Source organism: Ranitomeya imitator, chromosome 3 (genome assembly GCF_032444005.1).
Source record: "Ranitomeya imitator isolate aRanImi1 chromosome 3, aRanImi1.pri, whole genome shotgun sequence".
NCBI lineage: Eukaryota > Metazoa > Chordata > Amphibia > Anura > Dendrobatidae > Ranitomeya > Ranitomeya imitator.
The window spans coordinates 498,409,057-498,436,686 of record NC_091284.1 but is presented as its reverse complement, the minus strand read 5'-3'; the positions used below and the strand labels follow the sequence as shown (position 1 = coordinate 498,436,686).

The 27,630-nt window shown below is 40.6% G+C and overlaps 1 protein-coding gene across 3 annotated transcripts in view; it reads left to right on the top strand.

Moving 5' to 3' along the window:
- Window positions 1-27,630, top strand: part of DMD (dystrophin) — a 4,179,683-nt gene that overhangs the window by 4,113,565 nt on the left and 38,488 nt on the right. For all 3 annotated transcript variants that reach the window (XM_069757655.1, XM_069757653.1, XM_069757654.1), the window contains 5 exons: window positions 6,835-6,900; window positions 15,307-15,372; window positions 20,158-20,316; window positions 21,597-21,840; window positions 26,558-26,681. In XM_069757655.1, coding sequence (XP_069613756.1) covers window positions 6,835-6,900; window positions 15,307-15,372; window positions 20,158-20,316; window positions 21,597-21,840; window positions 26,558-26,681 — 659 coding nt within the window. The remainder of the gene's footprint in view (window positions 1-6,834; window positions 6,901-15,306; window positions 15,373-20,157; window positions 20,317-21,596; window positions 21,841-26,557; window positions 26,682-27,630) is intronic.

The window sequence follows — 27,630 nt, the reverse complement described above, 5'->3', positions numbered from 1 at the left end:
GTGGAATGCTTTCCATGGTGAAAAAAAACATCACAATGTCCACCCAAGTAAAAACAAATGTTCTAGGGAGTAGCTATTTTCAGTATCTAAGTCTACCATAAAGAAAAGACTTTATAAGAGCAAATTCAGGGGGTTCATCACAAGGTGCAAACCTTTAATCAGCCTTAAAAATAGAAATGCCAGATTAGACTTTGCCACTAAAACCTCTACAGAAGCCAGCCCAGTTCTGGAAATGCATAATTTGGACAGGTGAAACTAAGATCAACCTGTATAAGAATGATGGGAATAAGAAAGTATGGAGGAGACTTGGAATTGCTCATGTTTCAAAACACACCATATCCTCTGTAAAACATGGTGGAGGCAGTGTGATGGCATTGGCGTGCATGGCATCCAATGGTACTGGGTTCATAGTGTTTATTGATGTGACTGCAGACAGAAGCAGCCGATGATTTCGGAAGTGTACAGGGCAAAACTTTCTGCTCAAATAAATGGTGCAGGATTGTTTGGGCAATGCTTCATGGTACACATGGACAATGACCCAAAACGCACTGCAAAGTCAACCCAGGAGTTTTTTTTAAGGTAAAAGAGTGGAATATTCTGCAATGTCCGAGTCAGTCACTACATGTCAACTGCATCAAGCATGTGTCACATGCTTAAGACAAAGGTTAAAGGGAATCTGTCAGTAGGATATCGCTATCTCATCTGAGAGAGCAGCATGATGTAGACAAAAAAAATTATCATTTAGATACTGGGTGCAGCCATGCTGACAGAATTTTTAGATTTAGCAATTCAGCAGAACTGAGAATGCGAACCCCACCTCCGCTAGATAAGTGGGCAGACAGTGAACTGCTTATCACCTTTAAGGGTGAAACAAACAAGCAGCAACTGTCGTCAGCTGCAGCAAAAAGGCCTGACAAAGCATCACAAAGGAGCACACCCAGCGTTTGGTGACGTCCATGGCTTCCAGATTTCAGGCAGTCATTGCCTGTAAAGAATTCTCTACAAAGAAATACAAATAAACATTTTATTTAGAGTAGTTAATTTGTCCAATTAGTTTTGAGCCTCTGAAATGAGGAAGCTTTGTAGAAAAATGGTTTGGAATTCCTAAATGTTTCACAATATATTTTTGTTCAACCTCTTTAATAAAACCTGGAAGTCTACACTTCAATTACATCTCAGTTGTTTCATTTTAAATCCAAAATAGTGGCACGCAGAACCCAAATCGTGAAGATTCGGTTACTGTCTAAATATTTCTGGACCTAACTCTAGTAGTTTTTATAACGGATTATAGATAACTGTTACCTTTGTAGAAAAGGGATTTTGAGAATCCATTGAATGTATCAAACAGTTTCAGCATGTTTGCCTCAGTAATGCTTTACAGAAACTGGCATCCATCGAGATACTAACTAGTGTCTCGGAACTCCAGAGCCATCCATAACCTTGCTAGGCAATGTAGCTGAAGATTGTTAACAGACTTTGAATTGAGGGGCAGAATCTTCCCATTGATGGCAAATGTCTTGAATAAATGAGGAGGCCTTAATACCTGTTAAGGCCCCGTCACACATAGCGACGCTTAAGCGATCCCGACAACGATACGACCTGTCAGGGATCGTTGCTGCGTCGCTATGTGGTCGCTGGTGAGATGTCACACAGTGCGATCTCCCCAACGACGCAGCAGCGATGCGGCGACCTGTAGCGACCTGTACAACGATGCTATCTCATGACGATTCAATGGGACGTCCTGTCAACGAGGTCGTTGGTAAGGTGTCAAACACAGCGATGTGTGCTACCCAGCGGGACCTCAACGATCAAAAAACGGTCCAGGCCATTCCGACACGACCAGCGATCTCACAGCAGGGGCCTGGTCGCTGCTACGTGTCACACATAGCGAGATCACTACTGAGGTCGCTGTTGCGTCACAAAACTTGTGACTCCGCAGCGATCTCGCTAGCGATCTCGCTATGTGTGACGGGGGCTTTACTTCAAGACCATTTTGCTATTTGTTTAGTTATGTTATGTATGAACATCAAATGAATTTCCTAAGACTTTTTAGAAATGTACCAAACAGAAGGGATCATTATAAAATAAAGAAATGAAAGAAGTATTACCCGCTGATGCTGTATAGGTCACAACCAGGACCGGTGCAAGTCACGTGTCCCTGCAGTAATCAGTGACCTCAGCGGTCTGGTGACTCTGTGGATGGAACATCATCACTTCCTGTCCAAGGGGCTCAAGCACTTCTTTTGATATTTTATAGCAATCTCTTCCCCCTGTCCCGTGTTGAAAAAAGGTGGAAACCCCTTTTAAGCCCTGGTCTATAAAGAGAGTCATCAGCATGGTTTGATAGGTTGTTCTTCAGATCCATTGAGGTCAGAATAACTTCTAAGATTAACACTTTGTAGCGTTGATTTGTTTGGCAGCATATGGTATACAATGTATTTTGAAGTAAAACTGGAAAATGTCAAGCTATAGGTGCCAATGTCAATGGAAATGAAATGCTGGCATATTCAGCATTTTTTCTTGAACACCCAACCCTGTGATTCCACTGTATCCAATGAACCTATCATTGTACATATTGAGGATCATCAAGAGAATGAATTGCCTTTCAGCTCGTGGCTGAAGCACCCATGTATAAAACTGCACAAAGTTTCATGAGCTTGCACAAGGAATTATTAGACTACGGCAGGCTTAATGGGTTTTGTCAAAGAAATAGATCTCCTTGGTAAAGGGTGTAAAGAATGCAAATTGAAAGGGCTGTCAGAAACACGGGCAATGCAAATGAAACTAATGTCTATGTGACCTGTATTTGTTATGCCCCAGCGTGTAACAGGAGAGTAGGGAAACATCTGCCATGCTATACGGTACATAAATTCCTCCACTGAAATATGAGAATGCATGTTGTATTTTATATGCTGGCTGTATGCTTAGAACTAATGCTATCTAACCACTGCAAACTATTAGCTGTGATAATTATGGAACTAAGACTGAATGGAAGAGATTTGCATTCTAGCATAAACTCATGCATATTACCGCTCTGTTTCTTAGCATAAATTTTCACATTTTTATGTAAACAGGCAACATGACATAAATTAACGAAGTAAATATGCAGTACTGTAAATGGAAGCAATCAGGTGTTTTACAGAGGTTTTTCTTGCTTTGTTAAATTTTAACAAATTACCGTACTCTTACTTACGGTAACTATCTGTTCTCCATCTCTAAAAGTAAAGGCGCCGCTAAGGACAGTTGGCCACAGTCACATGTCCTATTATTCTTTGCTACTTCTGTTATCAGGAAATTAATGAGATTAATCATCTTGTGGAACATAATGAGATTAATAAAGAAAAATAGCTCCATTTTTAGGGTACGTGTAATGCAAAATAACGCTCATCTCACAGCCTGTTGTATGAAATGGTTGACAACTAAAATGTCAAATCCCCCATTCCCACATTCAATTAATTTCTGTGTAAGCTGGAACAAACAGATAAGAACTGAAATGGTACTGATATTGTATGTACTGGAAGTTTTTGCTTTCTATATTGTTTTACTGTTATTTAAATTTCTATATTTTAATTAGAGTACATAAGCCATTCTATTGGGGTTTTTTTTGGCGTTCTGCCTCTGGTTTTCTTTTCTGTAAAATTCCATATATTAGCATTTTATAGCCCATTCCTCCAGTTTCTGTTCAACTAACTTGTCAAAAGGTGTAGTCAGAATGGTACAGTATAGAGTTATATCATTACTACACCACAAATAAACCTTGGTGTACAACAATTTCAGTGTATTTTATTTTTAAAAATCTATACCCCGATTCATCAAGACTGGTGTCTTTTCATGTCAATCATGATGAATGGTGCTGTAGAGTAATATATGCCAAATTCATTAAGAAGCTTGCTTCTCTTAGTGAATTTGCCATATCTTTTAGCTACCATACACTAGTCAGGGACTGTCTTATATTTGTCTACAAATGTATGAATTTGTTGGCCGTGATCGTCCATGACTCGTGCTGCAGCTTCACGCACTTTGAAAAAGTTATTGGAGCTGACTGGGACAAGTTACGCAAAAAATTGTAACATGTCAAACCATTTTACACCAGAATTCTTGCAAAGACTGTCTGGTAAGTCAGCAACATAGAGTCAAAGATGCACAAGGAGAAATTTATAATGTCCACATCTGACGTACCCCTACTGAGTAATGACTGAAAAGGGCAAATCAATGTGCATTTAATTACTTTGTGGACAGCTGCTTCTTTGATTAGGGTCAAAAATCCGAAAGTAACCTTAAACATTAGATGAACATCAGCCGGGGTCTGATATTTTGTGGAGGGTGTCATGACTTGGGAATGCATGCTGGTTTTCATATTGTTTAAAGGGTAGCTGTCCGGTGATTCATGTTGCCCAGTCATGCCTGATTGCATGATTGCAAATAGGTATATTATTACATGAAATCCTCTTGATGGTTTGCCTTGTGTGAAAACATTTCAGAGAAAATCTACTTTGAATATCTGGTTGGGGACCTTAGCCGGAGACCACACTAGTCCTGGCCGCCCCTGGCCAGCATTTCCCATCGCTGCTGGTGGTAATTGACATGTATTTCCCTATGTAGGCGCAAGGGAAAGATCCGTCAATCACCTGCAGCGACACTGGGAAAAGCTGGGCAAGGGTGATGCTGGACTAGTCTGGTCTCGGGCTAAGGTCCAAAGGGATGTTCAAAGTCTAGATTATCTCAGATGTTCTCAGTAGATAAAACACTACCAATTTGTCTTCCCCTTCCCCTGTTAACACCTAGTTCTAGAGCCAATCTTGTACTTAATGACCAAGCCAATTTTTACATTTCTGACTACTGTCACTTTGAGGTTATAGCCCTGGAATCTGGAACACTTCTACAAATCCCACTGATTCTGAGACTGTTTTTTCGTGACATATTGCACTTCATATTAGTGGTAACATTTCTTCGATATGACTTGCGTTTATTTATGAAGAAAATGGAAATTTGGCAAAAATTGTGCAATTTCCAAGCTTTAAATTTTTGTGCCCTTCAGTCCGAGCGTCATTTCGCACAAAATAGTTAATAACATTTCCCACATGTCTACATCAGCACAATTTTGGAAGCATTTTTTTTTTTGTTAGGACGTTATAAGGGTTAAATTTTGACCAGCATTTTCTAATTTTTCCAACAGAATTTACAAAACCATTTTATTTTTTTTGGACCACCTCAAATTTGAAGTGAGCCTGTAGGGGTCAATATAACAGAATATACCCAAAAGTGACACCATTCTAAAAACTGCACCTCTCAAGGTGTGCAAAACCACATTCAAGAAGTTTATTAACCTTTCAGGTGCTTCACTAGAAAAAAAACAATGTGAAAGGAAAAAATGAACATTTTTAATTTTTTCTTAAAAACGAAACTTTTTTATTTTTACAAGGTATCTGGAGAAAATGGACCCCAAAATTTATTGTGCAATTTCTCCTGAGTATGCCTATACTTTGTATGTGGGGGAAAGCCACTGTTTGGGTGCATGGCAGGGCTCAGAAGTGAGGGAGCACCGTTTGACTTTTTGAACACAAAATTGGCTGGAATCCATGGCGGGCGCCATGTTGTATTTGGAGACGCCCTGATGTACCTAAACAGTGGAAACCTCCCAATTATAGCTCCAACCCTAACACAGCCCCAACCATAACCATAATCCCAACCCTGACCTCAACACCACAAGCTTAGCCCCAACACCACAAGTCTAGCCCCAACCCTAACCATAATGGAAAAATGTAAAAAATACATTTTTTTTAATTATTTTTACATAACTACGGGTGTAATAAAGGGGGGGGGGGTTGATTTACTATTTTTTGTATTTTGATCACTATGGTAGGGTCTCACAGTGATCAAAATGAACCGATAGGAAAAATCTCCTATTGTTGCCGGGCTTGCCATTTTCTTTCCCAGAAGAAGACGTCAAGGGCCAGGAAAGGACTGGGGATGCAGGAGATATCGGGGGGGGCTTGGGGGACCCCATTTCTTTCTCCTCTGATGTGCTCGATGGGGAAGCCGGACCTTTTTTTGCAGTCGCTGTTATTCGGTGAATAACGTTAATCGTAACACTGGGGGTGATAAAAACTGCCCCGAATCATGTTTTCCGATGCTGGGAGGGGTTATAACCTTATTTCCCATTAAAAAGTGACGCTAAGGAATAAGTACCCTTAACTGCCGCCGTTAAAAGGCGTATCTGTTGTCGTAGTTGGGAGGTATGAATGGCAGCTTATCAAGTAGTTGCCTTATGAATATATTAGATGAATGGCCACCTTATCTAAATTTACTACCATTTAATTCAAGACCATAAATGGTAAAAGATAGACACACTCATAAGGCAATACTAATAGATATACTTGGATTGCAAAGACAAAGATGACATAACCAAAACCAAAGTTTTAAGAACATGCAGTGACTAAAAAATATCCAAAGAGATTTTGTAAAATAAATTTTTTCTAAAGTGTAGATTGTACATATGAGCATATTCTTAGTGAAGTTTGTGAAGATGTCTGCTGGATAATGGCAGTGTACCTATTTTCAGTGGTATGGACAAGTGTGTGAAAGATTGGAAATTACTGTTGGGTCAAGTTGTGCAGTTGTTTGTATATTTTCTTTTTTATGGATAGTTATATATAAATATTGATCTGATTCAATGATGTGTACTCAATAAAAGGCCTTCTGACACTGATAACGGATGACATCAGGCTCTGTCTTATTTGAGTTTACTAGGAGCAAGTACTCCATGACACAATGAACCTCGAGCACCGTTCTTGATGTGAAGATTGAATTGTGTTTACATTCTTGTTTCCACAGCCCTGCTTCATCTCCCCAGCTATCACACGATGACACTCACTCACGAATTGAACATTATGCTAGCAGGTATGACTTTATGGCACAAGAATGCAAAACAAACCAGAGTGCCTTGTACCTTTTAGCTCATTCCATCAGGAGAGTCTTCTGAGGCTTTAGAGCCACTTCCATAACCTGCAATGATTTACTGATTTTTTTCCTATGTGTCAGTCTGCCATTAAACCTCTATCTAGCATTTCATGCCTGTTACCCATCAGGGCCTGAGAAATGAAGCGGTAAAATGTATGCACCTTAATTCCATGCCTTTTCTTTCAGTAGTGTATCTTTTAGTTTTCCCCCTATGTAAATACAGTCAAGTAGGAATAAGTGGGTGTGCTTGTGGATATGAGTGAATGATTATACTAATACAAATGTGTATGTTCTTCTCAAAAACTGATTTTGTATATGTTGACCCAGCAGATCTCCATATCTCCCAGTGACAAATGGCACATTTCAAGAGAATTATGATTCAGTACACCAGGAAAATAGTTTCTTTCAAGTTGCTGCTGTGTTGACCCTGGAAACAAGGGAATGCAGGCTTAGGCTGCTTTCACACATCAGGTTTTTTGTTTCAGGCTAAATCCGGCTCTCGGGAGAAAAACCGGAACATGAAAAAATAAAAACCGGATCCCGTTTTTCTCCCATTGACTTGTATTAGCGCCGGATTGCGCCGGATGGCCCAGCGTTCCTTCCGGTTTGATGCCTGATCCGGCGTACTCTCGATTCCGGCGTCTGGAAAAAACGTCTACTGTAACGTTTTTTGTCTCTGGCGAAAAAGCCTGAAGCTCCGGATCCGGCGCTTCCGGCTGTTTGCTAGAATAGAAGCCTATGGGAGCCGGAAGGTGCCGGATATAGAAAATGGCGGATCCGGCGGCCTGATCCGGTTTTTTAAACTGAGCATGCTCCATTTTTTTTTAATCCAGTAATCTAGATAGGCTAGCCAGATCCGTCAAAAAAACGGATCGTCGCATCAGTTTTTCACAATCTGTGCCGGATCCAGTTTTTCCAACATTCGCCGGATTTAGCCTGAAACAAAAAACCTGATGTGTGAAAGTAGCCTTAGTTGGTCCCTTCCCCTTTCGATACTCAGTGGTAAAACTTTTTGCAGGTTTTCCCTTTCCAAAGGAACATTTTGTTGGTGAAAATGGGGTGAGCTATTTATGAGGAGGATGCAAAAAGCCCATCATATTCTAAAGGCATTTGGATGGAGAATCTGATGTAGAATTCAGAAACCACAAAATGAGTTCAGTGATGAATTCAAGCTCCGCAGCAAAATACAATCGGTGTAGACTTTGCCGCGGCTGCTATAATCCCTGCTGTCTTTGTTTTCTACCATTTAGCAATGTGGTACCAAGTACATGTCTGACTGCTACAGCCATTCACAGGCTGTATTGTGGGGTTTCTTGTTGATTTTTTTTTTTTATTTTAGATTCTGCCTTTTGAAAATTTATGCATATCAAATTTTGCACAAATTTTCAACAGTAAACCCAGTACACTTGATCATACCCCAAGGGAGATCTAAAGCACTGCACATTTGTAGCATGCATTTCTCTGGCTTTCCTTTTTATTCAGCAGATATCTATGTGTGCTACAAAACCAATCACTTACAATCCCCAGTTACTTGCAATTCTGAATTTGCATCCAAGACATGAGCAGGAATCTGAATAGTTGCTATGAACAACTACTCCAATTTTGCACTCTTTATATAAATCCCATCAGCCATGTTATTGGACTATGTTATAATTACTGTGCAATGGAATTTGCTGCATAAAATCACATACAGGACAAATTACTTCTCATTGCTAATTGTAATCACATAATAACAGGGAGGTATGGATTTGTGCACTCTACCACAGGTCACTTGGTAGTTTTTCAGTTTGTTTGTAATGTAGGTTTGTATATGAAGAATATGTAAATGTGTTTCCTTCTCTGCAAGAAAAACACAGATAGTCACTTTGTATGAAAATATTTGTGTCCCTTCCATTCACCTCTATGCATGCATATGGTTACTAACCTTTATTTCAGTAATGACCTAATATGACCCTTTTTCAGGATTTGTGATGCCTTTTTGCCTTGTTTTATCTTGCGAACTACTGATTTTCGTGCCTGTTGCATGTAAGCGCATTAGTTTTCTGTTATGTTGTGAAGAGGTTATTGTAATTCATTGTCACTGTTGCTATGACAAGAACTGAATTTATAAAACAGAATATGAAGATTTTGCTGGTTGAAAAAAGGAAATTGGCATGAACTTCACCATTCAGTAAACATGATGGCCAGTCATGTTGAACAAAAATGCAGTCCAGATATACAGGGAGAAAGGTTTTGACAGTAAAGTTTTCCATTACTGCTTCTTATCAAATCCTCTTAATAAGGTTAAAACTAAACTGATCACAGGTTATGTGAGACACTCAACAATTAGCATTACATAGTTTTTACTGAAACATGTTTAGAATGTAGTAATGTGTTGGGTCTTCAATAAAGAAGTGCTGGTTGTAACCACTCTAAACCCCAGCTAAGGAATGAAAGCCCAAACCTGGAACTACTATTTGCTCATGGGATTTCTGAAAATAAGTCTGTTTTCTACATTTAACAAGTATAGGCTAACTAATGGAGTTGTCCTACAATTACAACAGGATAAGGAATGTGTGGCTTTTCGCTGAAGGTCCTATCAATGGGACCCAACCCTATCCAAAGAACGGGTGTTCCATGTTCTCCATCTGAATAATGCAGCTATCACTTGGTTCACTCTACTTCTCTGTGCACTCTGCCGCTCTGTTTGTTCACTCTGCCACATTCTATGGGAACAGCCGAGTACAGCACTCTACCTTTATAAATCCCATAGAGAATAAATGGTGTGGCCACATGCGTATGTGACTGCTTCTCTATAAAACAAGGGACAAAGGATATTCTTTTCTGATCATTGATGGCCGCCTAGTAGTAAGATGGGAGATGACTTATAGCTGAGGGACAACGCCTTTAAAATCCTAGGCAAGTATGCTTTGGATGAAAAGTACTCATCTATACCAATTGTATGATGGCACACGCTGTGGGAATACATTGCTTTTTTTTTACTCATTTCTTGCTTATCGTTACACAGAAACTCAAATAACAGTTTTTTCTGTCAGCTGCACTGATGTGTATATTCTGAATACAATGACTTTAATTATATTATTATATTATATTATTATATTATATTATGTAAGCACATTATAATATTCCTATTTCAATCTTGAATTCGCCTATAGGAGTTATTGCATATGAAATATGTCCTTAATATAGTGCAAATGAGATCTTGCACGATTCTTGGTTTAGGAAGCTACATACTGTATTTCTCTTTCCCCCATAACGGCACCACGGAGAGAGGGAATCTGCCCCTCAGGGACAGGAAACCTACAGATTAAAAAGGCGGTATCTCTGTCCCGCATCAGTTGGTTTCCTGTCCCTGGGGAACCTGCAGTTAATGTGCGTACCTCAGGATCATCGTGGGATTCTGGGGCTGGTCATCTCGATTCAGGCAGTGGGGGTTCCCTGCCTCGACTGGGGTGGTTACCCAAAGCGCCACTGCCAGGGTCAGCGGGCCCTTGAGGATGTGCGGGGAGAGGGCTGGAAATGAGCGCATCGCTGACCCCGTCTCATGATCGGAGATGTGTCTGCATCACAACCTGAGGTCTCCTTGAGACCTCTTTGTTGATGCCGGTTTGCTGTGAGCACTACCCTGTGGTCGGCACTCATAGCAAGCCTGTAATTCAGTTACATAGGAGCGATCTGATGATGTAGCTCAGCCGATCCAGTTGTGCCTGCGCAGATCCAGTTGTGCCTGCTTCTAGCCTCCCATGGAGGCTATTGAAGCATGGCAAAAGTAAAAAAAAAAATGTTTAAAAAAAATATGAAAAAATAAAAAAAATATGAAAGTTTAAATCGCCCCCCCCTTTCGTCCCATTCAAAATAAAAGAATAAAAAAAATCAAATATACACATATTTGATATCGCCGCTTTCAGAATCGCCCGATCGGTCAGTAAAAAAAAGGATTAACCTTTAACAGCGTAGCGATAAAAAAATTTGAAACGCCCGAATTAAGTTTTTTTGGTCACCGCGACATTGCAATAAAATGCAATAACAGGTGATCAAAGGAACGTATCAGCAGCAAAATGGTATCACTAACAATGTCAGCTCGGCACGCAAAAAATAAGTCCTCACCCGACCCCAGATCACTAAAAATGGAGACGCTACGGGTATCGGAAAATGGCGCCATTATATAAATTTATTTATTTAGTTTTTTAGCAAAGTTTGTAAATTTTTTTCACCACTTAGATAAAAAAGAACATAGACATGTTTGGTGTCTATGAACTCATAATGACCTGGAAAATCATAATATCAGGTCAGTTTTAGCATTTAGTGAACCTAGCAAAATAGCCAAACAAAAAACAAGTGTGGGATTGCACTTTTTTTTGCAATTTCACCGCACTTGGAATTTTTCTCCCGTTTTCTAGTACACGACATGGTAAAACCAATGAAATCATTCAATAGTAAAACTCGTCCCGCAAAAAATAAGCCCTCACATTGCCATATTCACGGAAGAATAAAAAAGTTATGGCTCTGGGAAGGATGGGAGCGAAAAACTAACACTGAAAACGGAAAATCCCAAGGTCATGAAGGGGTTAATTAGGCAAGAAGGCTTTATACTATAAATGAGGAAAGTCCAGATTTTACCTATAAAAATATTGTCAAGAGTAAGTTTAATTGCAAAGGGATATGATTGCAACAGATGAAAGTGCAATATTAGACTTTACAAGACGTTGGCTGTAGTGTAATAGTAATAGTAACCTACCCCTGGCCTGTAACCTATTCAGGAAGTTCTAGTTATTTATTCTTCAGCCAGTACCTGGTGCTGATTACATAGATAGATGGACTGTATTGCCTGTTGTAATTTCCATGAACCTGAAAAGCAGTGTGAACTTTGAAAATATGTCAAATGCAATATGGAGCACCATACTACACCATGCTCCAAATTGTTATGCAAATGATATTTTTCTCGGATTTTCCTAAATGGTCGGTGCAAATGACAGTCAGTCTAATAAAAGTCATCACCCGTTAGATTATACATCGAATTTTATTGAAGAAACCTCCCAATGATAACAGTATAATCTCCAAAATGAATAAAAACTCAAAATGCAATGTTCCAAATTATTAGGCACAGTAGAATTTCTAAACATTTCATATGTTTTAAAAACTGATAATGCTCATTTGTGGAATTTGCAGCATTAGGAGGTCACATTCACTGAACAAAAAAGCTGTTTAACTTCAAAACCTCCTAACAGGCCAAGTTACATGTTAACATAGGACCCCTTCTTTGATATCACCTTCACAATTCTTGCATCCATTGACCTTGTGAGTTTTTGGAGAGTTTCTGCTTGTACGTCTTTGCATGAAGTCAGAATAGCCTCCCAGAGCTGCTGTTTTGATGTGAACTGCCTCCCACCCTCATAGATCTTTTGCTTGATGATACTCCAAAGGTTCTCTATAGGGTTGAGGTCAGGGGAACATGGTGGCCACACCATGAGTTTATCTCCTTTTATGCCCATAGCAGCCATTGACTCATAGGTTTTCTTTGCAGCATGAGATGGTGCATTGTCATGCATGAAGATGATTTTCCGCCTGAAGGCATGTTTCTGCTTTTTATACCATGGAAGAAAGTTGTCAGTCAGAAACTATATATACTTTGCAGAGGTCATTTTCACACCTTCAGGAACCTTAAAGGGCCCTACCAGCATTTTCCCCATGATTCTGGCCCAAAACATGACTCCACCTCCTTGCTGATGTCGCAGCCTTGTTGGGACATGGTGGCCATCCACCAACCATCCACTACTCCATCCATCTGGACCATCCAGGGTTGCTCGACACTCATCAGTAAACAAAACTATTTGAAAATTAGTCTTCATGTTTGTCTGGGCCCACTGCAACCGTTTCTGCTTGTGAACACTGTTTAGGGGTGGCCAAATAGTAGGTTTATGAACTAAAGCAAGCCGTTGAAGGATCCTACACCTTGAGGTTTGTGGGACTCCAGAGGCACCAGCAGCTTCAAATATCTGTTTGCTGGTTTGTAATGGCTTTTTAGCAGCTGCTCCCTTAGGGTACCGTCACATTAAGCGACGCTGCAGCGATATAGACAACGATGCCGATCGCTGCAGCGTCGCTGTGTGGTCGCTGGAGAGCTGTCACACAGACAGCTCTCCAGCGACCAACGATGCCGAGGTCCCCGGGTAACCAGGGTAAACGTCGGGTTACTAAGCGCAGGGCCGCGCTTAGTAACCCGATATTTACCCTGGTTACCTAAAAAAAAAACAAAAAAAAACAAAACACTACATACTTACATTCCAGTGTCTGTCGCGTCCCTCGCAGTCAGCTTCCCGCACTGACTGTGAGCGCCGGCCGGCCGTAAAGCAGAGCACAGCGGTGATGTCACCGCTGTGCTTTACGGCCGGCGCTCACAGTCAGTGCGGGAAGCTGACTGCGAGGGACGCGACAGACACCGGAATGTAAGTATGTAGTGTTTTTTTTTTTATAGGTAACCAGGGTAAATATCGGGTTACGAAGCGCGGCCCTGCGCTTAGTAAGGCTTCTTTCACACTAGCGTCGGAATCTCCCCGTCGCAATGCGTCGGGGAGAGATTCCGACGCTAGCGTTTAACACATTGCACAATGGAGGCAGCGGATGCATTTCTCTGGCGCATCCGCTGCCCCATTGTAAGGTGCGGGGAGGTGGGGGCGGAGTTCCGGCCGCGCATGCGCGGTCGGAAAAAGCGGTCCGTCAGGAGCAAAAAACGTTACATGTAGCGTTTTTTGCTCCCGACGGTCCGCCAAAGCACGACGCATCTGTCGCTCGACGGATGCGACGTGTGGCAATCCGTCGCAAATGCGTCATCAATACAAGTCTATGGGGAAAAAACGCATCCTGCAAGCACTTTTGCAGGATGCGTTTTTTCTGCAAAACGACGCATTGTGACGGATTGCAGAAAACGCTAGTGTGAAAGTAGCCTAACCCGATGTTTACCCTGGTTACAAGTGAAGACATCGCTGAATCGGCTTCACACACGCCGATTCAGCGATATCAGCGGGTGATCCAGCGACAAAATAAAGTTCTGGCCTTCTAGCTCCGACCAGCGATCTCACAGCAGGATCCTGATCGCTGCTGCGTGTCAAACACAACGATATCGCTATCCAGGACGCTGCAACGTCAGGGATCGCTATCGTTATCGTTCCAAAGTCGCTCAGTGTGAAGGTACCTTAAATCCAATGAACTTGCCTTGCAGAAACCTTCCTCATTATGCCTTTATCAGCACGAACACGTCTGTGCTCAGATTCAGCCACAAATCTCTTAACAGTACGATGATCACACTTAAGTTTTCGGGAAATATCTAATGTTTTTATCCCTTGACCAAGGCATTGCACTATTTCATGCTTTTCGGCACCAGAGAGATCCTTTTTCTTTCCCATGTTACTTGAAAACACTGGCCTGCTTAATAATGTGGAACATCATTTTTAAGTAGTTTTCCTTTAATTAGAATTACCTGGAAAACTAATTATCACATGTGTTTAAGATTGATTTCAGTGATCCATTGAGTCCTGAGACGCAATACCATGCATGAGTTTATTTGGAAAAACAAAACAATTAAATCTTTATGACACTTAAATCCAATTTGCATAATAATTTGGAACACGGTGTATTGCTTACCAAGCAAGAGAACCATGAGTCAAAAATGTCCAAAAAGTAAACAAAAACATATAGTTTATTGAAAAATTGTAGTTTTCACATATAGCATAACAATAAAACCCTATAGTAGATATTTAATAGACTGTGACTACATCCATAGATACGGAAAATGACCCAAAAACCCAGTCCGGGACAGTAACAGGCATTACCAATTTTGATAAATACAACGTGAACAGCATGTAATGCCTGTTACTGTCCCGGAATGGGTTTTTGGGTCATTTTCCGTATCTATAGATGTAGTCACAGTCTATTAAATATCTACTATAGGGTTTTATTGTTATCCTATATGTGAAAACTACAATTTTTCAATAAACTATATGTTTTTGTTTACTTTTTGGCCATTTTTGACTCATGGTTCTCTTGCTTGGTAATATTGTTAGTTGAGTCGCCATTTTTAGGATTTATAACTGATGCTCATTTATGACGGTGTATTGCTTATTGGGGTCAAAGTAGTCAGATGTTTATTGTTACTATAATAACATAGGACATGTGTAGAACAAGGTCGCAGTCAAAAAATTGAAACTCAAGTATTGAGACGAGACATAATCTGTTTTAGTTTTATACCACGATCACACATTGTCATTTTGCTAACAATTGATGTTGACTCACCAAGCTGCACAGTTACGGTACCTTTATTAACCATTTTCTTTTTTTATGTTTCCATAGGCTAGCTGAAATGGAAAACAGCAATGGATCCTACCTAAATGATAGCATTTCACCTAATGAAAGCATGTATGTATATTTACATAGTGAAAACACAAAATAAGTGAATTTATTTGAAACAAATTGTTGTTGAAACAGAAGTACCATATTTTTCGGATTATAAGATGCATTTTTTTCCCCAAATTTTGGGAGGAAAATGGGGATGTGTTTTATAATCCAAAGGTAGCTTACTGGGAGGCAGCTGCGGTGGGGTGGCGTCAACAGGAGTGGAGCAATGCTGCGGGCCTCGGGCTGGGAGAAGGTATCTCAGCGGTGCGAGACGGCGGGCCATAGGCTTTCATAAGATATTGGCGGTGAGTCCGCTTCCCATTGATTTCACTACGGTGGGCTTTGAGAAAATGGCTGCCGGAGGAGGCGCATGCGCAGATTGAAATCGCCCCATTCCTGCCACCCCCTGCCTCCTGCAGCAGTGACCATGCCTCCTATGACCTTGTTCCACTACAGCCGATCCCCAACTGTAAAATCAGAGTGTAAGAAGCACCACCAGTTTATTTAAAAAAAAACAAAATGTTTTTGCCATTTTCTTCCCCAAAGTTTAGGGTGGGTCTTATGGTCCGGTGTGTCTTATAGTCCGCAAAATACGGTATCTGTAAGAATGATGTCATGGCTGATAAGGAATGGAGGGGGCTTTAGAATTGAATTGTCTGATTTTTTTTTTCTTTGTTCAGCATGAAGATCAACTACTGTTTGATAAATCTGGCAACAGCTTAAAGGGACTCTGTCACCTGAATTTGGAGGGAACAATCTTCAGCCATAGGGGCGGGGTTTTCGGGTATTTGATTCACCCTTTCCTTACCCGCTGGCTGCAATATTGGATTGAAGTTCATTCTCTGTCCTCCGTAGTACATGCCTGCACAAGGCAATCTTGCCTTGCGCAGGCGTGTACTATGGAGGACAGAGAATGGACTTCAATCCAATATTGCAGCCAGCATGCAGCCAGCGGGTAAGGAAAGGGTGAATCAAACACCCGAAAACCCCGCCCCTATGGCTGAAGATTGTTCCCTCTAAATTCAGGTGACAGAGTCCCTTTAACGGAAGAGTCAGATGGCCATATAGCTCGGACGAGGATCGCAATGTAGTGATTGGACTGATCGACTACTCTCCCGACCCGAGTGTTACCACTGCATACTTGCTGTCATGCTCTGGTCAGGAGAGCCGTCGGTTAGTCCAAGCATTGCGTTGCGATCCTCGTCCGAGTTATACGACTATCTGATTTTTCCCTAAAGGAAAGCCATAATCAAAAATTAGATATCGTTTAAATCTGTTTTGTTGTTACGTTTTTTTTTTGTTTGTTTTTTTAAATGCTGAAAATGTTTATTTTTTTAATATCATGATCTTTATTAAAAAACAAAATTAGTAATTTGTCAATTTTACACTGCCCTCCTGGGCTTTTTTAGGCTACTTTTTTTCCACAGCTGTGTTTTTTATGCAAATAAGAAGCTGCATTTTACTGTACTGGCAAAAGCTGAGATTTAACAAATGTGATTTTCACACTTTGAAAACTTTGCAGCAGGTCAATTCTTTAAACGTTATTGCATAGTTTTTTCACCCATATAAAGCAATGAGTGCAGTAAAGCTGCAAAAAAATGCTGCAAACTAGTTTTGTTAAACTTGGTTAAAAAAAAACACACATGTAATCTTAACAAAAAAGATAGCTAAAAAACACTGCAAAACTTAGATAAACCTTTTGTACTGCCAAGACAGCAGATTTTGGCTGCATAAAAAAACCTGCTGCTTGTGAACATAGCTTTAGACTTATACTGCCTCTCCTTTCAGGGAAAGCTGTCGGCAAGGCTCCATTTTATCGGAGGCAGGATAATAATGACTGATAACACCTGTTCACATCTAACACCACAATATATGATGTCACGGATCCCCCCACTCCTCCTCCCTTCTCTTAACTTTTGCACACTATCATTAGATACTTCAATACAAAAGAGAGGGTCAGAGTCTGTGCATGATGGCTAATGTACATGTATTGTTTCCTGAAACACCATGAAGTTAGAGTCTAAAAAAGGGCAAATGTGAAAATTGCAAGATTTTTATTTTTGATAAAGAATGTGGTATGATAACAAAGAAACTTGGCCAAAGATTTTAAAATGTTTAACTAATATATAGAATCTAATATAAACATTGGGTCATTTCCTGATGATGGCTTCCTATTAAGGTGCAATGAAAATACACGATTATCAATAAATGTTCTCCCTCCCCGACCCCCCAATTGTTAATCAGATGTAGCAGTTACTCTGCCCCCATTATGCTTCCATATATGATAATGCCCTCTTTGTGCCTCCATATAAGACTACGTTCACAAGTCAGTATTTTATCTCAATATTTGTAAGCCAAAACCAGGAGTGGGTGATAAATACAGAAGTGACAACATGTTTCTATTATACTTTCCCTCTGATTGTTCCACTCCTGGTTTTGGCTTACACATACTGATGTAAAATACTGAACAATTACTGCTAGTGTGAACGAGGCCTAATAGTAGTAATAACCTTTTCTTTGCCTCCAATAATAACCCCTTCTGGGCATCCATGTTATTATAATGGTAACCCTTACGTGCCTCCATATAATAAGAATATCAATACATTTTAACAACCTTGGTTCTTGGAAAGAACCCGATGCATAACGACTGCCAACACCAACTAATAAACTGGTGGTGGTGATTTATAATATAATTAAAAATACCAACCTCTTGTGTGCCTCCATATAGTAATATTAACCCCTTCTGTGCCTCCATATAATAACATAAAGTCCCTTTTTGTGCTTGGTCCAATATAAATACAATTCCCCCGCTGGGCCTCCATATATTAACACCTTCCTAGCCTTTATAAAATACAAATAATCCCTTCTGTGCCTGGATACAAGAATAATGTAAAAAAAATATTGTTAATTCCTTCTTTGTGTCTGTGTCCATGTGATACTAATGCCCCCTCTGTTCCTTCGTACCGATTGAACATGAAGAGGAAGCCCAGGCTGCAGCTGATCTGACGTCCTCTTCATGTTCAGTTCGTATGAAGGCGTGGACAGTGACGCCAGCGCTAATTGGGTGCCGGGCTCACGTGTCACAACAACTGCATGAGAGCCCCGGAAACATGTATGCCGACACCGCTGGAATGGCGCCGGCACGGGAGGAAAGAATAGGCTTTTTTGTTTAATCTGGGCAAAACCTTTAGATCAAGAAGGGGTTGTGTTAGTAGTCGACAGTCCCTTTAAAATGTTTCAAAAGATGGTAATAAGGAGCTTTGCAAGATAGTCTAATATTGGCTGTAAGAGGGGTTTAAGATAAACATTAGTCTGTTTATTCTCATATGTCAGAAGATTTCACAATGCAAAATGCATGCATTATTAAAGTGATTGGGACTTTTACATTGCTGGTATGTCCTTTGGATAAGTCATCAGCGTCTGATAGATGGGGTGCAACACCTGGTACCCCCGACGATCAGCCGTTCCCAGTACTAGCAGCAGCCAATATGTGCTCAGTTGCCGAGTTGCACAGCTCCTTCTACTGTATAGTCATACTGCATATTTGCCCCCTATTCAAATTAATAGGTGGGGGATGTTGACTGTGGCTCCTAAGCAGTTCATAAAGCTGTGCTGTGCAGCTGCGCAACTGAGCTTCTCCATTAGCGCTGTCATCCGGAACAAATGATCAGCAGGGATGCGAGGTATTGCACCTCCACCGATGCGATATTGATGACATATACCAGGGATAGGCAATGATCAGCAGGGATGCGAGGATTGCACCTCCACCGATCCGATATTGATGACGTATACCAAGGATAGGCAATCAATATAAATGTCCCGGGCAATCCCTTAAAGCAGATGTCTTAGACTAGATAAAGCTTGTGTACTTTGAATATTCAGTTTTCCTTGCCTTACATTAAAATGAGAATGACCACTAGCTGGACTCTTTAAAATACAAATTTCAATATTCTAGCCATTCTCACATATATTTTTAATATACACAGGAGCTCATCAGGTCTAGTAGATCTATTTAATAAAGTATGCGGGGTGTATTACAAAATCTGGTGAATAATCTACTGAAAAGGCAAACTTTAAAAAAGAGCACTGTCCTAGTTAATAAGACAAGTGAAAACTTGTGACCCTGAGTCTTTCAGTGGATTTCAAGGCAAGGTATACATCAAAAGAAGTAATAATGTTGATTAAATATACATGGATGGTAAAAGCCCAGCTTGTTCATATTTCATTATAAATGCTCTTCTTTAATGTTTGCTGTTTCTTTTAAGTTTTCTTTTTAGTATTCTTGTTCCTTGGTGATTTAGATTACTTTCCCATGCCTGCCTGTTCATCGGACAGATTTGGATGGTGATAAAAGACTAATAGATATTGACATATTGCTCCATCTCACTATAGATTACTGCTAATGTAAATCCAATAATTATACCTGGGGAAGATAAATAGTTGCCTGGTATCTAAATAATGATTTGTGCTTTATTATTACTCAATTAAAACCAAATAGCTCAGTTACCTTGAAGTGCTTATCCATGTAGTATTCCTCCATTAGCGGAGTGCATCCTTATATGTTAACTAGGATTTAACAAGATTATCCACTAATAGCAGATCATCAGTCCATCATTTCTGTAATAACCGATTCATTCATAGTGTATTTTATTAGCTCTTAAATTACCGTTTTGCTTGTAGAGAAATGAGCCTTTGAGTCCTCATCTCAGTTACATCCCTTTTTTCCAAGGCTTATCGATATATTGTATATGTTGTTTTCTTTAGTGTGCATTCAAGGAAGAGCACTAATTCTTATGTGTTTCACAGAGATGATGAGCATTTGCTTATCCAGCACTACTGCCAAAGCTTGAACCAAGAGTCCCCACTAAGTCAGCCCCGAAGCCCTGCCCAAATACTTATCTCTCTGGAGAGTGAAGAGCGAGGGGAGCTTGAACGAATCCTCGCTGATTTGGAAGAAGAAAACAGGTGTGTATATTATATTATCCGGAATATCTGGATGTGAAAGTTCCCTATTGTGTTTGAATCCAAGAGCTCTACAGACAGAATTGTATTACTATAGCTGGCCTCATCCAAAGATTTATAGAGTAACTGTAACTTTGGGATATACAAACCATACTCAAACAATTTCAGACGAGACTTTCAGACAATTTTCTATGTTAAATGAAGCAGAAGTCAGACTGCATAATTGTACCTGTAATTGAAGCCTGAAATAGATGTATTAGATTTGTTTAGTGCCAACTCAAATGTGTCATGTCCTTCAATTAAGATTGCAGGGAGCAAAACAAAAATGCGCTAGCAGAACATGTCTCCAAGAGAAATCACAGGTCACCAAATATTGTTTGCCAGAGAAGAGCCTGCTGACAACAATAGATTGTCAGAGAGACACAAATCATTCGTGTCTAAAGGGCCTTTGCTATCAGATGAATCTCGAGTTGATAGGACATTTAGCCATAGGAGCATCCACACCAACCAGATAGCCTACCTAGTCCTCCGAACAAGTCTACAAAAGTTGGCACCATGGAACAAGTCTTCACTAATTGCATACTTTAAAAGGATTCAATAGTTTGCATGTGTTCATCTGGAAGACCAAACATTCCCCCAACCTCAGGAATAAGGCATTTATGGTAAGTGTGAATACACACATGGACTTCATCTTGGTTGATAGATGTGTTAACAGCAAGGCCTGTGTCTGGTGACCGATGACCAGCTTTACCTAATTTTAGTGCCCCATAAAGCATTTTTATGTGAATTGATGCTCTAAGCATTCTGGCCTCTATTCATTAAGGAGTTGTCACCAGAATTCTGTTGTAAAAATCCTTGAAATGTCATTGTTTGTGACCTATGGTATTTTCACACCAGTCCCCGCCAGCTCAGTCAAAGTGGGTGGAGATGGGTGGGAATGGGTATGAAGAAAAACCGCTCAGCAAATTTATCCTAATTTACACCACAAAAGTGGCATACATTACACCAGAAATGTACACTAGCCTTTGGTACACCCTCTTAATGAATTTGTCACGTCTTACACCAGTGTTTGCTTCATTAAGACTAGAGCATAAACCAGTCTTAATGAATTGAGGGCTCAGTTCAGGAATAATTCATTGAATTGACCATGAGTGCATACTCGTTTTGTTGATACCTATGGTAACTATATACTGCTGTATGCAAATAGAAATATATCTGTTGCTTCAGCTGATGTGTAATTGACAACTTGTATTCTGTTTTCCTTTTTTTTGTCTCAAAAACAGAAATTTACAGTCTGAATATGATAGACTGAAGGAGCAGCATGATCATAAGGGATTGTCCCCACTACCTTCCCCTCCAGAAATGATGCCAGCCTCCCCACAGAGTCCACGAGATGCAGAACTGATAGCAGAAGCCAAGTTACTGCGCCAGCACAAAGGACGTCTGGAAGCCAGAATGCAGATACTGGAAGATCACAACAAGCAACTGGAGTCGCAATTACATCGGCTTAGACAGTTGCTAGAGCAGGTATGCCAATATCGGCTCCAAGGTGGTCCACAAATGAGTGTATTGCTTCATAGCACGCACCTTTAATTAATTTTTCTAGGGAAATTACTAGTAGACTGATGATAGTTGACTAACAGGGTAATCTGACTCTTCAATCCTTATCAAGGTTCTAGTATGAAGGATACATTGTTGTATCCTTATGTAATACTCAAATGATACCACTAATTTCTAAAGTTAATAATCTTCCTAGAGCTCTATAGGATCAATTTCCCCTCTGCTAACCGGTGTAGGCGGCGCCATTAAGATCCCGGTATTCTATAGGTTGGAAACTTAATCGATTTTTGCTTAAAATTATTCATTGCGCCACCATCGGGGAGAAACGTAAGGAATTCTTTGATATCAATCCTGGTTTGGCCCCTAATAATGTGGTTTTAGACGCTATGAAGGCTTTTTAATCCATTAACGTCCAATGACGGATATATCCAGTGGTCATGTGCCTAAATTCTACTATTTTAATGAAGAAAAAGGATTATATAAAGAGGGGGGCATGGCTAAATTTGAGAAGAAGCAGTGGGGAAACTGGATTAAATGATCAACTGTGGTATCTGAAGCACTCGCTATGGATGAGCTTTTTAATATGTTTGTTCTCAGTTAGCACTTATGGTATGTGCACACGTTGCAGATTTGCCTGTGGAATTTTCTGCGCAGATTCTGCATCTCTTGGCAGAAAACGCAGGTAAAAATCCGCACGGAATTTGATGCGTTTCTGATGCGGATTTTCATGCGGATTTGTATGCGTTTTGAAAGCTAAATAAAGATCTATTGTTGAACAACAAAAAAAGAATCGTGATGTCATTTTTGTCCATCCTCTTATTTTACATACTCAATTGAACAATAATGTTTACACACAGAAAGATAGATAGATAATAGATAGCTAGATAATAGCTAGATAATAGCTAATAGCTAGATAATAGATTGATGATGGATAGATTGATGATGGATAGATCGATTAATAGATAATACCAAGGCCGATGTTTAGTAATGAACCTAATAAAATGGTACATAAATAAATGAAGGCAAACACACAAAATCTGTACACTATCTTTAATTAAAAAAAAAAAAGTCCTGCGCAATTTTATGCGCCAGAGAGGGAAAGTCGATGGCTGGGGGCCGATGTTTATTACCCGGGAAGAGGGTAATGCCCATGGAGCTTCCCAGGGTATGAATATCAGCCCGCAGCTGTATAATTAGCATTTACTGGCTATTAAAATAGGGGACCCCCCAAAAAAATGACGTGGGGTCCCCTTATAATTAATAGCCAGAAAGGCTATGCAGACAGCTGCGGGCTGATATTCATAGCATAGGAAGGGGCAATGTCGGATATTGCCCCCACCCCGGCTACAAATACCAGCTCTCAGCCTCCCCAGAAATGGCGCATCTCTAAGATGCGCCAATTCCGGCACTTAGCCTCTCTATTCCCACTGCCCTGTAGCGGTGGCATTTGGAGTAATAAGGGATTAATGTCACCTTTAATTGCAAGGTGATATTAAGCTTAGTTAGTAATGGAGAGACGTCAATAAGACACCTATCCATTACTAATCCTATAGCAGTGAAAGAGTTAAAGGGAACCTGTCACCCCCAAAATCGTATGAGGTAAGCCCACCAGCATCAGGGGCTTATCTACAGCACTCTGTAATGCTGTAGATAAGCCCCCGATGTATCCTGAAAGATGAGAAAAAGAGGTTAGATTATACTCACCTGGGGGGGGGGCGATCCGATGGTCCGGGAAAGGTCAGAGAGGCCCGGCGCCTGCGCACTGCAGTACTTTGCTCTGCCCTCAACAGGGCAGACAAAGTATGCCTGCGCCAGAGCTACAGCGTGAAGACAAGAAGAGGACGTCATCCTATGAAGATAGGAGGCGCTGGAGCGGACCGCGACGTCCATCGGACTGGACTGCAGTGTGAACGCCCCTGGGTGAGTATAATCTAACCTCATTTTCTCATCTTTCAGGATACATCGGGGGCTTATCTACCGCATTACAGAATGTTGGAGATAAACCCCTGATGGCGGTGGGCTTAGCTCATATTTGATTTTGGGGGTGACAGGTTCCCTTTTAATAAAGACACAGCCAGAAAAAAGTATTTTAATAATCTTAATTTCACCATACTTACAACCAAGTCTAATTCCCCGAAGCCATCGATCGCCTGCAAAAAATAAAAAATAATAAACCAACAGTATACTCCCTGTTCTGACACAGGCCAAATTAATAATGAGTGTCCCACGACGATCTCCCCTATAGAACAGTGACATCAGGAGATGTGACTGCTCTATAGGCCTCCCACGATGCGTTGACAGGAGATAATGGCTCCTGCAGTGCATCACTGAAGAGATTACCTGAGTTCAGGCTCACTTTACGGCAATTCTACGTGGGAATTTTCTCACACAGCACTACCGGTGAGCGAATGAACTCAGGTGACCTCTCTCCTGACAGCAGCTGAGGGATTACCTCCGCCTGTCAGTTCATCGCGGAGGCCCTGTAGAGCAGTGATATCGCCCAATGTCACTGTTCTACATGGGAGATTGTCGTGGGACACTCATTATTAACTGGACTACGGCAGAAAGCTAAGTATAGTTTGGTTTATTATGTTATTTTTCTTACAGGAGATCGAGGGCTTCGGGGACTAGGTGATTGGTGAGTATGTTATATGTTGTATGTCTTGTATGTCTGCTGTATGTTTTGTATGTTTTTTGTTTGTTTGTTTTTTTTAACACTGAACACATGCATTGTCTGATAGTAATACTTTTTCCCATCATCGACAGTGCTGTCACTGTGCGCATTTATAGCCGGATGGGAGCAGTAGTCCCATCAGACAATGGATGCCTACACAGACCCGCACACACAGGGACACAGACCCGCACACACACATACAAGCAGACCCCCACACACAGACATGCACATAGTCTCCCCCCACACACTCTCCCCCCCCCCCCCCTCCCGATCTACAGCGTTTCTCGCTAACACATCAGCAGCAAATACACAGATATTTTTTACACCTGCTGTTTTGCTGCGGATGTGCCTGTCTCGATGGAAGTCCGTGGGTGCAGAAACGCTGCAGATCTGCAAAAAGAATTGACATGCTGCAGAAAATAAAACGCTCCAAATCTGCGCAGATTTTTCTACAGCATGTGCACAACAATTCTTCATTTCACATAGAATATTATTGGTAGTGCTCTACACTGTGGATTTGTTGCAATTCCGCGCGTCCAAAAACACTGAGGATCCGCATCAAAATTCGCAACGTGTGCACATAACCTTATACCGCCTGAGAAAAACCTTCTTTGCTCTTGAACACTGAAAAAATTGACTTTATCTGTATGTAGTTATATTGGTCTGCATTCTAAACAAGGGTGGGTGGTTGTGGTGGGAATAAGTAGGTTGGGGTAGGCGGTTGTTGTGACTTATATCCAAGATCTGAAGTGAATGCTCTTTTCATATGTTTTATGCTATTATGCATTTTCTTTTATATTGTTTGCAAATATCAATGTATTCATTTGATCCAGTACTTTATATATTGCTATGTTTATACCTCAATAAAAAGTTTTGATAAAATAAATATATATTTACCGATTAGCGGATGTTTGATAAGGCAAAATCTGGTGGTGTAAATGAACCCTTCGGCTATAATTCCAGATTAATACAAGACATTTATAAAGTTTAGGGCTTTTTACTTGGTGAGATATTGACTCGAACGATCGTACACAGTCACTGCCCTTTTTAAATATACTTTGGTTGAACAAATCACTATTCGTCCATTGGTTGTGATCTTTTATGTTGATATGAAAAACTATCAATTTTTTATCAGCCTGCTTCTCATGTGCATAGGCATGTGCCTAGAACTTGTAATGGAAACTGAATAATGCGAGGGACTTAAGTGAACACACCAAAATCCTCAGAATTATATAAGCATATAAAAATAAGGGAGAAAAAAACTTTATCATCAATCAACTCTAACAGCAACTTGTCTCTAAAGCAACTTTTTAAATAATTTCTATACAGGTTTTTATGCATTGTTTTTTAGTTAGCTGGTTCTTGAATATTTTTATGTAATTGACACAAATTTAGTCTTTACTTGGGACTTAAGACACTTTTCTGCAAATGCTTTATACAATGATCTGAAGCTTATTCTTACATTTTACCACTAAATTTGTTTTTTAATTTCCAGAAAAGGAAATGTTGTGCTATGGGTCACTACTTTTTACTTGTGTGATCATGTGACAACCGAAAATAACCTGAACAGGGATGCCAATGTTTAGTTTAAACATTGACACAGAGGTCAGGTAAATACGTGTACTTGAGGGAAATAAAGTTTGTCATCAGCATTTTTGTGGACATATAATAACAGGATTCTACCGGATTAGAAATTCCCATTAGCCTGACTATAATTGGGCCTGATTTGTATGAAATCAATGATGTCTGGTCTTTCCGAGGAACAACTAGTGCAGCACTAAAGAGCAGCCGACAATGGGATGCTCCAGTGGTAGCGGGCGGGGAATTATAGTTAATCACTTATCTCCCTCCATGCTTTTCGTCTTCCAAGCAGCATATACTCACTAAAGGGATGCAGTCTTGACATGTGTTGTATTTGACACTCATTGTTTAGTCTGAAAATCATTGATTATGTGACTGCAAATTCCTGCAAGCAGAAACCTTTATTTCTGTTTTTTTCTTGTGTTTTAGCCGCAAGCTGAGGCAAAGGTCAATGGTACAACATTTTCCTCTCCTACTCCCTCGCTGCAGAGATCAGAGAGCAACCAGCCCATGTTGCTTCGTGTAGTTGGCAGCCAAACATCTGAAACCATGGGTAAGACTTTTAGCTACAGAAAAATGCTTGTTCTTACTAGCAAAAAGGTTCATGAAGCATTTATCACTTCCAGTCCTAGGTTTTCATGATTGTATATGCTAATGTTTCCAGTGGATTAAAGCAAAGCATACAAGTTGGGGTAAAAAAATAACTACTTTTAATTAAAGGTTGCAGTATCTCTCATGTTAACTAATTATGTTGCCTTAGTGTCATACAAGTCAGGACAAACCTTTTCCAAACATACTATTACAGCATATGGACTTCATAGAGCGCATAACCTCAACTGTCTTCACTTCTGAGTCCAGCATCCTGTACCTCTTTCCCCTTTGCACCTCTTGTCTCCCAATGTCATTACCCAAGCAGCACCGAGGATGCTGGATGCAGAAGTGTAGAGTACCCTGGTATGGCTGCCACAGAAGACCATACTGGATGCTGGACGAGACCATTAAGAATCTTTTTACTCAACTCTATAGTTCTTTTGATTTAACACTAGTAGCTAAGTGTTAAGCTTTAGTCACACTAAACGACTTACCAACGATCACGACCAGCGATACGACCTGGCCGTGATCGTTGGTAAGTCGTTGTGTGGTCGCTGGGGAGCTGTCACACAGACAGCTCTCTCCAGCGACCAACCATCAGGGGAACGACTTCGGCATTGTTGAAACTGTCTTCAACGATGCCGAAGTCCCCCTGCAGCACCCGGGTAACCAGGGTGAACATCGGGTTACTAAGTGCAGGGCCGCGCTTAGTAACCCGATATTTACCCTGGTTACCATTGTAAAAGTAAAAAAAACCAAAACACTACATACTCACATTCTGATGTCTGCCACGTCCCCCGCCGGCGTCCACAGGGTTAAAACTGCTTTCGGCTAGAGCGCTGCTAATGCACGCGCTGCTGCCGAGAGCTTCCCTGCACTGACTGTGTCAGCGCCGGCAGTAACAGCGGTGA